The 13,904-nt window shown below is 46.8% G+C and overlaps 1 protein-coding gene across 2 annotated transcripts in view; it reads left to right on the plus strand.

Annotated features, from left to right (window-relative positions):
* FBXO16 (F-box protein 16) overlaps positions 1–605 on the plus strand; it is a 65,060-nt gene extending 64,455 nt beyond the window's left edge. For both annotated transcript variants that reach the window (XM_089325452.1, XM_089325453.1), the window contains one exon: positions 414–605. In XM_089325452.1, coding sequence (XP_089181578.1) covers positions 414–590 — 177 coding nt within the window. In that variant the 3' untranslated portion in view covers positions 591–605. The remainder of the gene's footprint in view (positions 1–413) is intronic.
* Positions 606–13,904: the final 13,299 nt, after the last annotated feature.

Below are 13,904 nucleotides of genomic sequence, written 5' to 3' on the forward strand. Positions count from 1 at the left end.
ATCAGATGTGGGAACTTTACCAATCCCCCTCTGGCCTTAGCATCACTGTTCCCAGAGCCAGGGATGACATCTTTGAGCTGTAAGAATGTGCACAGTTGCTAACCGGCCTGTTGCACAGGTTCATTTATTTCTCAAGTGGAGATGGTTAATACCTCCCTACCTGCCTCATGTGATTTTCTTGAGGTCCAAATGCAGTGTTTGTGAAAGCACTTCGGAGATGAAAGAACTTAGGAGTTAGTTCAAGGTGAAGGTTGCATGGGGGTAGCAGGGAGTGAAATTGGAAACCCTCAATACATCCCGGCCGACCCTATGATTTTATAAAGCTGTTTTACATCATTAAAATAAGCTAAATTATACAGCTTCCTTTGATGTCTTAATAGCTCTCACTTTAATGATACCTTTTTCCTCCCTAGATGTCCCTAAGTTCCAACTCTCCTCTAAGAATTCCGGCTCATCTTGCCTGGACTTCTCATCAGTCTGCGGAACCCTCAGCCACCAAAGCAGCAACCGCATTTCTCCTGCAGCATCTTCAGAGACACCCGGGGTTTCAGGCACTACCCACCCGAGCTCCAGAACTGAAGCAGATTTAAAAATGGGACAGGACTTTTATAGAAATGACAAGATGTTTCAGAGGCTGGAGAGCTAAATTTTCTCAGGCTCCTCTTTTTAGAAATGCTGTCAGTTTCAGTACCTTATTGTGAGAGTGAGCCCCACAGTAGAACAGTTAAAAGGAATTCATGGCATAAATGTTGACAGTTTCACAAACTTAAAAAACTGTGGTGACAGCTACCATGCATGGGGTTACCGGGACACACCATGGTACCACTGATGTTATCGGACGTCTGATGCAGCACGTACTCACTGCTGCTCAAGCAGTTTAGAGAAGGAGCTAGTTGCCATGGCATCTTAGTTTGCTCGGGCAGCAGCACAGACTGGGGGCTTCAGAATCAGAATCATTTGCTCATAGTCTTGTGGCTAGATGTCAAGGCCAAGAGCAGGGCTGGTTCCTCCTGAGGCCTCTCTCCTTGTCTTCTCCCCATGTTTTCACCTCATTGTCCCTCTATGCCGATATATACTCTCCTCTTATATGGACTCCAGCCACACTGGGACAGGGCCCATCCTAATGTCCTCATTTATCTAGTCCCATCTCTGAAGACCCTATCTCCTAATACAGTCACAAGCTTAGATAGTGGGGATTAGAACTTCAACATGAGTTTGTGGTAGAGGCATAATTCAGGCCATAACACATGCTGTGGCTGAGATAAGAGAACCAAGAGAGAAGATGAAGCAAGCAGGAACTAACAATGGGGCAGACGGTGGTTTCCGTAGTGTAGTGGTAATCACGTTCGCCTAACAATGGGGCAAACCTTTACCACCTGCTGGACCAAAGAGGAAAAAGAGAGTAGAATGAGAGCTGTAGCCCTGGGTGAGGGGCCACCCAACAGGATGTGCCACGTGGTAGAGGAACACCGGGTCTATCAAAAGCAGAATAATAGGAAAATAAATATGTTTGCTAACCATGTATTGTGGAACACCTATGTTCTTATGCTCCATACTGTTACATAAGTATTTTTGAATGTTTGAAATCGTGGCCTAGAGTGCATGGTGGTCGCTAGAGGCTAAGAAGGGTAGGGGGGATGGAGAGAGGCTGAGTAGTGGGTACCAAAAGGCAATCAGAAAAAAGTAGTTCTGTAGTAGAGTAACTACTGTCCACCCCAGGTCATTACATACTTCATGAAGACTAGAGAGAAGGGTTTGAATGTTCCCAACACAGATACATAATAAATGTTTGAGGAGATGGAAATGCCAATTACCCTGACTTGATCATTATACATTGTATACATGTATCACATTATCATACTCTGTCCCAAATATGTATAAATGCTATTGACACCTAGCAAACTGACACTTTTTTTTTTTTTTTAAATGGTGACCTGGGAGTATGGCCCAGGACCCAGCGGTTTAGATACTCAAATGATGGGTGGGGACAAAGCATGGCCAATTCACCATTGATGTGTTTGTACCACCAGGGCGAGACTAAGCTCACGCTGCACTGAGACCTCGTGTTCTCAGGGGCAGAGTGGACAGCACTCAGGAAGCTGTCCTCCTCCTGACACCTGCACCCTCCTGAGTGGCCCCCAAAGCCAGGGTCAAATGAGTAAGCTGGGGTGGCTGCAGCTCCATGTCTCTGTGTCCCAGTGCACCCTTTGTTATACCAGTCACAGTGTGGGCTGGTAGTTGAATGGGCCAGCTTGGTATCTGTCCTCAGCCCTTTCTAGAACAAACCAGAAAATTCTGGGGGCAAAGACATATCAAGAGATGGAAGGGCTCATCTGGTATCAGCAGCTGCATCTTGTCCTAGCTAGTCTGTCTGTCTATCTATCTATCTATCTATTCCTGTGTAGCAAACCACCCCAAACTTTCTTGGTTGCAACAAGTCAGTTATTTTCCTGTTAAATCTGCAGTCTTGAGAGGGCTCTGTGGGGGAGCTTGTCTTCAGTCCAGGCAACATCTTCTAGGTCTGTTGACCCAGGGCTGGAGTGTCCACTTCCAAGATGGTATAAGTACATGGCTGGTGTCAGCCACTCACTGGAAGCTCAGCCAGGACTAGGGGCCTCTAGACCCTAGTGACAGGGAGAGAGAGCCAGGTGACAGAGGCAGAAAGAGACAGGCAAGAGCATGAGAGACAGACAGGAAACAGGGGCAGAGAGACAGGTGACAGTGGGAGAGACCTGTGATGGGGGAGAGATATACAGGCAGCAGTGGGAGAGAGGGACAGACAGCTGGGAGAAAGAGGAGACAGGTCAGAGGCCTAGAGAGAGGGAAGGTGACAAGTGGAGAGAGAGACAGGCTGCAGGAGGAGAGACAGGCTAGAGGCTAAGAGACAGATGACTGGGGGAGAGAGAGGTGACAGGGGAAGAGAGAGATGAGAGACAGGGATAGAGACAGAGACGAGAGATGGGGAGAGAGAGAGATGAGAGACGGGGGAGAGATAGCCAGTTGAAAGGCACAAAGAGTCAACAGGGGGAGAGAGAGGTGATGGGGCAAGAGACAGGTGAAAGGTGGAGAGAGTGATGGGGAAGAGATGGGTGATGGGGCAGAAAGATACAAGAAACAGAGAGAGAGAGAGAGGAGAGAGAGAGAGAGAGGTGATGGGAAGACAGCCCACAGTGGAGGAGAGAGAGGCCACAGTGAGAGGGACAGGGAAGAGACAGGTGAGAGAGCCAAAGAGAGAGACAGGGGACAGGGGTTGTTCATTCATAGCCTGTTAGACAGCCTCTAATAAATTGGCAATGGTGGGGCCAGCACTGTGGCATAATGGGTAAAGCTGCCGCCTGCAGTGCCAGCATCCCATATGGACACCAGTTCGAGTCCCAGCTGCTCCACTTCCGATCCAGCTCTCTGCTGTTGCCTGGGAAAGCAGTGGAAGATGCCCCAAGTTCTTGGGCCATTACACCTGCATTAGAGACTCAGAGGAAGCTCCTGGCTTCTGGGTTTTTTGGATCGGTACAGCTCCAGCATTGCAGCCATCCGGGGAGTGAACCAGCGGATGGTCTCTCTCTCTCTCTTTCTCTCTCTCTCTCTCTCTCTCCCCCCTCCCTCTCTGTAACTCTGCTTTTCAAATAAATAAATATATATTTAAAGTAAATAAGTAAATAAATTGGCAGTGGTATGTACACTGTTTGCCTGGGCTCTGTGAACTACTCCAGCAGATGATGAAAACTGAGAAGGGGGCTGTAGGGCTCTCTGATTTGTGACGAGGTTGGACGGAAGTCGTTTATAGACTGGGGACTTGTGACTGGTATCAGAAGCAGAGCAGTCTTGTGGGACTGAACCCTTGTCCTGTGCTGTCCTCAGGTAGATAGTACTATAATTGGATTGAACTGTGGTACTGTGGCTTCTATGTGAGAATTGCTTGTTGTGGGAAAAATCCCACATGTCTGGTCGCAGAAGTTCTGTGTTGAGTGTTGGGGCAATAGAAAGAGAAAACAGTTGTTTTGTTTCCTAGTCTAACAGTGGGTCTTTTTTTTTTTTTTTTTTTTTTTTTGACAGGCAGAGTGGACAGTGAGAGAGAGAGACAGAGAGAAAGGTCTTCCTTTTGCCATTGGTTCACCCTCCAATGGCTGCCGTGAACCGCGCGCTGCGGCTGGCGCACCGCGCCTATCCGAAGGCAGGAGCCAGGTGCTTCTCCTGGCCTCCCATGCGGGTGTAGGGCCCAAGCACTTGGGCCATCCTCCACTGCCTTCCCGGGCCACAGCAGAGAGCTGGCCTGGAAGAGGGGCAACCGGGACAGAATCCGGCACCCCAACCGGGACTAGAACCCGGTGTGCTGGTGCCGCAAGGCGGAGGATTAGCCTAGTGAGCCGCGGCGCCGGCTTCAGCTTTCTTAATAGTGTCTTCAGATATTAGTTTTGAGGTAAATCCAACTTATCTGGTTTTTCTACTGTTGCTTGTGCTTCCTGGTGTCAGATCTGAGAAAGCAAAGCTAAATCCAAGGTCACGAAGATTTACCTGAATGTTTTCTTCTAGAGTATAGTGTAACCTCTTACATTTAAGCTTTTGATCCATTTTGGGTAGCGTGAGGTCAGGGCATGTGACCAGCTAGATGCCCACTACCATTCATAGAAGACATCATTATTTAAGAAAATCTTTAAATTACCTAGTCATATGAGACAGTGGGAGAGAACGATAGCAAGACTGAGAGAGTGCTAGATGCTGTCTTCTGGCTCACTCTCCAAATGCCTGCTAGAGTTAGGGGAGTGCTGAAGGTGGGAGCCAGAAAATGAACCCGAGTCTCCCACGTGGACAGCAGGGACCCAAGCCCTTTCCCACTACCTCTGCCTCCCAGGGTCTGCATTGTCAGGGAGCTGAAGGTGGGTATCGAACCCAGGCCCTCCAACTTGGGACCCAGATGTCCCAACTGATGCTTTAACCACCAGGCCAGTTGTCCACTGTGAAGATGTCATTCTTTCCCCCACTTTAACAGCATTAGCCTTGTCAAAAGTCAATTCAACATAGATGGTATGATTTTATTTCTGTACTCACTCTCAACCCAATTTCATGAACATTTCTGCTTATGCAGTCTCATGCTTTCTTTGATTTCCATTGTTCTGTGTTCAGGTTTGCAACTGGGAGTGTGAGTCTTCCTAATTTATGTTTCTTCTTTCAGGATTGCTTTGACCATTTAGGTTGTGTCCCTTGAAATTCCATATGAATCTTGGGACAGTTTTCACAATCTATGGTCCATGGTCGTTGAGACTGTGGTAAGAGTCTAACTGAATCTGCAGGCTGCTTTGCTCTGTAGTGGTGCAATATTTAAAAATCGTGTGGTTTAAGTTCACTGAGCATGTTTACTAGCTCCAACACTATTTTATGTACTCCTTAGTGTTGTCTTTCCTTCTCTCGCCTCATTGTTCTGGAGAGAACACGCAGTGCAGTGCTGATACAGGGGTGAGGTGAGCGTCCCTGCCTTGCTGCTCAACTCAGGTCTAGAGCTTTCAGGAGGGTCCCTGGGTGTGATGTCTGCTGTGGAATTTGCCCAAACACTGTGTCCTGTTGACAAAATTCTCTGTGTGTCTTTTTCTAAAGGGTTATATATTTTATTTGACAAAGAGTGTGACAGAGAGGGAGAGGGAGAGAGGGAGGGAGAGAGAGAGAGAGGAGAGAGAGATCATCTGTAACCTGATTCACTCCCCCAAATACTCCCAACAGCCAGGACTCAGCCAGGCTGAAGCCAGGAATATGGAATTCCATCTGGGTCTCCCACTTGCAGGAAACCAGATCAGAAGTATTGAGAAGTTGGAACTCAAACCAGCACACCCATACGGGGTGTGGGCAGCTTAACCTGCTGCAGCACAATGCCAGGCCCAGAAATACACAGGTTAAGGTAGGTGGGGAAGGCATGGAGCTCTCCTGTCATCCACGCATAGCCTTCCTCCCTCACCTCATGTTCAGTAACACAGAAGCTATATAAACCCTGTCCTTTTGGATTTTTATGGAGGCTTCATTTGATTGGCTATTGATTGACTCAATACTCTCCACAAAAGTAGGGGTAGGGGGTTGGGGGCACGGCTGGAACTTCCTTGGAAACACAGGGTTGGTTTCCCTGGCAATCAGCCAGACTGGGGCTATACAGGAGTCTCCAGCCATTAGTCATTGTGTCCAAAAGATAATTACTTCATACATCCCAAGCCTTAGTATGAGCAAAGTGCCAGAAAACCAAGGCAGAGGAGGCCAGGTAGGTACCTCTTGCTGTGTCACAGCAAAATGTGTCACAAAATGGAAAAAAAAGTTTGCACAGTATATATCTGATAAGAATATATATCCAGAATACATGCTATGCCTTTTCTTAAAATGATGATGGAACAATTATTTACAAACCATATGAGTTGAAATGAATGTAGGAAAAAAACTTTAAAATGTACAAAAATTCACACAAATTACTCCATAAACTAAAATTTGAAATCCAAACTGTAAACATCCTAGAAATAAGAGCAGAAGAAAAATCTATATGACCTTGCATTTGGTAATGAGTTTTATCTAACATACAACACTAGCAGCCAGTTCCCGAAAGAAAATAAATTGATACCATGGGCTTCATAAAATGAAATTTTTTACTCTGTGACAGATTATGTGTAAAGAACAAAAAGACAAGCCACAGACAAACCACAGACTGGGAAAAAAACTTTACAAAACACATCTGACAAGGAATGTGTATTCAAAACAAAAAAAGAATTCCTAAACAACAACAATGAACAACTCCACTAAAAATGGGCAAATATATGGACACCTGACCAAAGAAAATACTAAACTGTTAAATAATCAGAGAAAAAGATGGTCTACATGCTATACCATTAGGGAACTGCAAAACAAAACAATGAGGAGATGGCACTGCGCACCTCCTAGGACTGCTAACCTACTCAACACTGAGGAGATGGTGCTGTGCACCTCTCAGGACTACTAACCTACACAACAACAAGCACGAAGCAGCCGTGGCTGGAGGGTGAGGAACAGCAGGAAGCCCACTCATTGCTGTCAGCATGCAAAATGGCACAGCCACCGTGGAAAGACATTTTGGCAGATTTTCCCAAAGTTGTGTCACTTTACAGCCCAATATTTACATCCCTAGATTCCACCCCCATCCCAGGGATGAGCCTGCAGCTTACCTCTGCCACACCCACTGTTACCCACAGGACAGCCCACCTGCCCCTGGCCATGCCCTCTAGATCTCCCAGATGCTAATCATGAAATGCAGTCCTTCAATACAAGGGCAAATAGATTAAAAATCCAGTATGTTTATTTATTTATTTATTTATTTATTTATTTTTTGCTGAACAACCTGGAGAAATACTCATCCTCACCCCCCTAACAATTGCTTTTAAGGGAAAAAACATTTATAGAAATAGGGTGGATTTATTCTGATAAAAAATCTGCCAGGGTGATAATGCAATTTTCAATATACACTGTACATCTTGGCTTTAGCTTAAATAAAGTGAAAATTGATCAGACTAGTCAAATCTATGATCAGATGGGAGACTTAGTCATCTTCACTGGGTTTAGTAAGCAGTGAGGTATAGAAAATAGAGGTAAAAAATAGATGTGAACAGTTAGCAGTTTAGTAGTATTGAAAAAAAATGTCTCAAATACTGACTTTCACTGATATTTTCCACCAAGCCAGGAATATCACAGATCCTGGAAGAAGAGCTGCAAGTGCCATCCAGCCTCACAATCTAGTGGTTGCCCCACCCCTGAGCTTCCTCCAGCAAGGATCTTCTGATAATCTTGGTAACCCCTTCACAGCCCCCAGAATCTCCTGTGGCACTCAGGAGGAGACCTGAGCCTCAAGGGGACACAGCAGTGGGAGGTGGGAAGTATGCATTTTGGTGCATGGGAGCCAAGGCATATGGGTGCAGCCACCTACCTGGACCCTAATGAGTCTGCAAATGCTACAAATGATGTCAGGACTCATGTCAAGAGGACAGAGCGAGTGCAAGGACAACAAATGAAGGTGGTTAGGGACTCACTGGTTGGCTGCTCGTGTGAAGTGTGCGGATCACAGGATCAGGCTGGAGTACCAGGTTCCTTGTTCACCACCCACACCATTTGGGCCTCTTCCTTCTGGACCTGACCTCTGACTCCTGAGTCTACAGGAAAAGACTGGAGGTGAGCTTGCTGCTTCTGAAGAACAGTGCTGCATATTGACCCAAACATCCTGGGCCATGTAAGAGAGAGCAACAGGCACAGTGTGTGGTGGTGTTGTTGTTTTTGACAAGCAGAGTGGACAGTGAGAGAGAGAGACAGAGAGAAAGGTCTTCCTTTGCCATTGGTTCACCCCCCAATGGCCGCTGCGGCCGGCGTGCTACGCTGATCTGAAGCCAGAAGCCAGGTGCTTCTTCTGGTCTCCCATGCGGGTGCAGGGCCCAAGCACTTGGGCCATCCTCCACTGCACTCCCGGGCCACAGCAGAGAGCTGGACTGGAAGAGGAGCGACCGGGACAGAATCCAGCACCCTGACCAGGACTAGAACCCGATGTGCTGGCACCGCAGGCAGAGGATTAGCCTAGTGAGCCGCGGTGCCAGCCGGCACAGTGTGTTTTGAGGAGCAAGATACAGTCTAAGGTTAGGGTGGGGTTAGGGGTTAGGGTTTGAATTAGTGTTAGGGTTAAGATTAGGGCTTTGGTTAGGATTAGGGTTATTGATTAGGATGGTTAGGGCTAGGGCTCAAAGTTGGGTTATGATTTAGTATTAGGGTTGGGTTAGGGCATTGGGATTGATGGTCAAGGTTCAGGGTTTTTAGAGTGGTTAGAGATAGCGTGGCCACAGTTAGGATTAGGATTGAAGGTTGAGGAGTTAGGATTAGGGTTGTTAGGGTTAGGGGTGTTTGGGTTAGGGTGAGGTCTATGACCTAGGGTTAGGGTTAGGAGTTAGAGCTAATGTGGTTAGGGGTTAGGGTCAGGGCTTAAGCCTTGAGTTCAGGGTTAAGGTTTAGAATTAGGTTTAGGGACTGTGGTTGGGTGAGCATTAAGGTATTAGGGTTAGGGGTAAAGAGTAGAGGTTGTGAGACCAGTGTTATGCAGCAGGTAAAGCTGCTGCCTGCGACACTGGCATTCCACATGGACACCAATTCGTGTTGCTGCTGCTCCACTTTTAATCCAGCTCCCTGCTAATGGCCTGGGAAAAGCAGTGGAGGATGGCCCAAGTGCTCATGTGGGAGACTTGTGGCTGTTGCTGCCATCTGAGGAATGAGCCACTGGATGGGCAATCTCTCTCTTTCTGTGTCTCTCCATCTCTCTCTGTAACCCTTAACTTTCAAATAAATAAATAAAACTTAAAAAAAAAAAAAGAAAGAGTCAGGGCTGGCGCCGCGGCTCAATAGGCTAATCCTCCACCTTGCGGCGCCGGCACACCGGGTTCTAGTCCCGGTCGAGGCGCCGGATTCTGTCCCGGTTGCCCCTCTTCCAGGCCAGCTCTCTGCTATGGCCTGGGAAGGCAGTGGAGGATGGCCCAAGTGCTTGGGCCCTGAACCCCATGGGAGACCAGGAGGAGGCACCTGGCTCCTGGCTTCGGATCAGCGCGATGCGCCGGCCACAGCGCGCCGGCCATGGCGGCCATTGGAGGTGAACCAATGGCAAAAGGAAGACCTTTCTCTCTATCTCTCTCTCACACTGTCCACTCTGCCTGTCAAAAACAATAAAAATTAAAAAAATAAAGAGTCAGGGTTGTTAGGATTAAGGTAGTTAGGGACTAAGTTTAGGGTTGGGGTTGGGAGTTAGGGTTTAGGTGTAGGATCAAGGAAGGGGTTGGGGCTACGGGTTAAGGTGATGGTTTGGGTTTAGCAGTAGGGCTAGGGTTACCAGCGTGTCTTGGACAGATGTCATCAATGATGTGGGCTGTCCCTCAGGTATTTCAGGTGAGTGTAGTGAGGAAGCTGGGTGCACACAATTACCCACTGTAGTCATATGAGCTTGTGTCGTTTGCTTTCTGACCTAACTCTTTGCGAATATAGTTCATCTGCTCATAACTTTTATATCAGTGTGACTTGTCATCACTAGAGTGTTTGTGCTTGCAAAAATGTTATGTCATTATCTATTTTATTGTGTGAAGTGGCCTATGAGGTGTTCTGATGTGTTTTAATGTTTCACAAATAAATCACATTTTAAAATGTAAATAAGTATCTTTTAAGGCATTTTTATGAATTTTTTCCAGAATTTTATATTTGGTATTTTATCAGGATCACACCAAACCCTTTTCCTATGTGTAGTTACACATACCTGTGATGAGATTTAATTTATAAATCATACTACAGGAAGAGATTAACAACATCAACTGAGAATAAAGTTGAACAGCACATGAAGAAAAGTAAAGTGAGTGTGGTTTCTCTCCCTCCTTCTCGAAATGTTTTATTGAACTTTTGCCTTTTCTTTGTCACGGAGGGGAGCTCGTTTTGGCTTTTCTCTGGGATATCTAAATTGCCAGCACCAATACTCTTGCTCTTTGGGGCCATTATGAAGTGAAATGCTGGTTAATTGAACACACACACACACACACACACACACACACACACATGGCAACATTGCAGCAGTCCACGTGATAACTGAGAGGCAGGAAAGTGTTGTCGGGCACGGGTGCGCTGGCCCGGGGTGATTCATCTCCCTGGCAGGATGGGGCACATCCGCATGACATTTCAGCATGCTATTCAGAAGGGTGAGCAGTTTCAAACTGATGAATTATTTCTCACAACTTCCATGTGGTATTTTCATGTTAGTATACGTGCTGCCAAAGTGAGCATTCGTGGTATTTTCAGACTCAGGACGGCCATGGGTAACTGAAACCACCAGAAATGAAGTCACAGGTAACACAGGTCTCCAGCTCAGACCCATTACCACGTGGGTCACACTAGCTGTCTCACCGTCGCTCACCTGTGGCTTCCTGCTCCATCAGTGAGAAACTGGACTCCCACCCGCTTACATTTGTTTAATTCATCATTCAATTGCAGATGGCAGGTCAGTGGTTTCAGAATCATTGCCTCTAACCCTTGTGGGATAGAACTGTATAAAGATGTCTCTGTGCACACTTCCTGTTGCCTTTAGTGCAGATTCAACTCATTTCCAAAGTGACCTCGGGTTAGCACCTGTTGCCCACCGCTGGCAGTGATGCCTGGTTTCACCTTTGTGATCCAGTGAGATTCTTTGTCACATTCTTCATTCCATCCAGTGATAGTTCCTCACCCTACATTATTTAGTTCTGTTTGATACATTATGATTTAGCTTTGGTGCTGTAGATTTCTGTGGCTTTTGACAAGTGTACAGTGGCAGAAAGCCACCATTAAAGTATCACATGACAAATTCCACTCCCTATCCCCAGGAACCCCTTGTAATTTCTTATCTAATGACTGTGGTTCTGCCTTAGAAAGTCACAAAGGTAGGGACACATGTGAGCAGGCTTTTCAGACTGGCTGTTTCATTTAGCAATAATCATCTAAGAATCATCCATGTCTTTGCATGGACTGATAGTCCATTCCTTTCCATTTCTGAATAGCATTCTATCGCACAACATAACTCAGTTTAGTTGTACCTTCAGCCTTGAAGGACAGCTCTGAATAGAGGTTCTATAGATAATTGTGTGCTAGTTTTTATTTGGACAAAAGTTTTCAAGGCAGTTGTCTAACCACCTAAGGGGATGATTTGTTGGATGGTATATGAGACTTGCTTGATTTTAGAAAAAAACTACCATGTCTTACAAAGGGGCTAACCCTGATACAAATCTACCAGTCATGATTAAAAGTTCCTATTGCAATTGCTGATGATTCTTTTAAAAGATTTTAGACATTTTAATAGATGTGCCTTGCTATCTTCCTGTTTCGTAATTAGCTTTTCCCTCATCACAACTGTTGTCATAATTTCTGTGTTCATTTGCCATCTATAACTGAGGTGTCCAGATCTTTACTCACTGTTGGATTGTTTGGCTTCCTGTTGAATGATTAGTTTCTGTATATTTTGCATCTGAGTTCTTTTGAAGATGTGATTTTCAAATACTTTTTCACATTCTGTAATTTCTTTGTTCCTTTAACAAATCTTTTACCGAGTAAACATTTAAATTTTAATAAAGACCACTTTATCCATTGTTTCTTCCTGAAGTGGCTTTTGGTATCTTATCTAAGCACGCATCCCTAAACCAAGGCCATGTTGATTTTCTTCTGTAATTGTTACAATTTTCCATTTGAAAATTTAAGTCTCTGGATTATTGCCAGTGAGTTTTGGGTGAGCTATAAATTTTGCATCTACTTTTTTTCTGTATTGTTTCTTACTGGTCTCTTACAATTCTTTCTCCAGGCAGGTGTCCTTGTTCCCTTGAAAATGCAACTGATTAAATGTGCATGGGTCTATTTTGGGTTCTCTTCTGTTTTGTTTATCTATTCAAATATTTTTCCACCCATATAATGGTCTCTTCATTCATGTCGCTCTGTGATAAATGTTTGGATCCTCATGTGTTCAATCTTCTTCTTCTTCTTCTTCTTTTTTTTTTTTTTAACAGGCAGAGTGGACAGTGAGAGAGAGAGACAGAGAGAAAGGTCTCCCTTTGCCGTTGGTTCACCCTCCAATGGCTGCTGCGGCCGGCGTGCTGCGGCCGGCGCACTGCGCTGATCCGATGGCAGGAGCCAGGTGCTTATCCTGGTCTCCCATGGGGTGCAGGGCCCAAGCACTTGGGCCATCCTCCACTGCACTCCCTGGCCACAGCAGAGAGCTGGCCTGGAAGAGGGGCAACCGGGACAGAATCCGGCACCCCGACCAGGACTAGAACCCGGTGTGCCAGCGCCGCTAGGTGGAGGATTAGCCTATTGAGCCGTGGCACCGGCCATGTGTTCAATCTTAAACTTTTCTTCTTCAGTCTTATTACCATCTATCCTAGGATTAAAAGCAGTCTACTGGCATTTTTGCTAGGAATTTGATTGGGGTTCCACGGGATCTGCAGATCAAGTTGGAAAGATTTGTCAGGATGGCACTGTGGCATAGTGGATAAAGCCTCTGCCTGCAGTGTCAGCATCCCATATGGGCCCCAATTCGAATCCCAGCTGCTCCACTTCCAATTCAGCTCTCTACTATGGCCTGGGGAAGCAATGGAAGATGGCCCAAGTCCTTGGGCCCCTGTACCTGAATGCGAGACCCAGAGAAAGCTCTTGGCTCCTGGCTTCGGATCTGGGGACTGAACCAGTGAATTAAAGACTTTTACCTTAGGACTTAAATTTCTGAGTGCTATTGATAATTCCAATTTTTCCTAGGTTTCTAATATACAGGAAGCCACTTGGCCTTTTGGTCGTCTGCTTTCTTTCTTATCTGTACCCATTCTGAGCAAGGCACAGCACGCTGGGCTCTATTTCAGGTTGAATTTCCGAAATTATGGCTTGAAGAGTAACACTGAATTTCGGATTCACGGGGCCCCGTGGGGCGGGGACCCTGAGCGTCGGTCGCGGCCTGCGGGGGCCCCCCGGAGGCCGGCAGAGGGTGCACGATCCTGCTCGGCCCAGGACTGCCATACCGGCTGGAGCCCCCTTCCCCTCGCTGCACCAGGAGCCTCCATCTCCGCAGGACCGCTGAGAGCCTCCTCCCACTTGGGACCCAGTGTGCGGGGACACCTGAGGCGTCAGCCCCGCCGTTCTGGGGAGCAAAGCGGAGGGAAGCCAGGCGCCATCGGGGCCTCGGGGCCTGCTCTCGACCTACCTCGGTAGGGTCAGAAGGAGGCTGGGGCATCTCACACTGAATCGGGTCTCGGAGGGGCCACCCCATTAGCCGCGTCCCTCTGGCTCTCACGGTTCACTTTCTCATGGTCTTAAGAAGCAGCCCAGGCCCCCTCCCTCAGCTTCAAGTCCGTGCCCGGCTTCGAGCACCCCGCATCAACTCGGTTCCC

This window comes from Oryctolagus cuniculus, chromosome 2, assembly GCF_051225735.1.
Source record: "Oryctolagus cuniculus isolate XC-2025 breed Fujian yellow rabbit chromosome 2, ASM5122573v1, whole genome shotgun sequence".
Classification (NCBI taxonomy): domain Eukaryota; kingdom Metazoa; phylum Chordata; class Mammalia; order Lagomorpha; family Leporidae; genus Oryctolagus; species Oryctolagus cuniculus.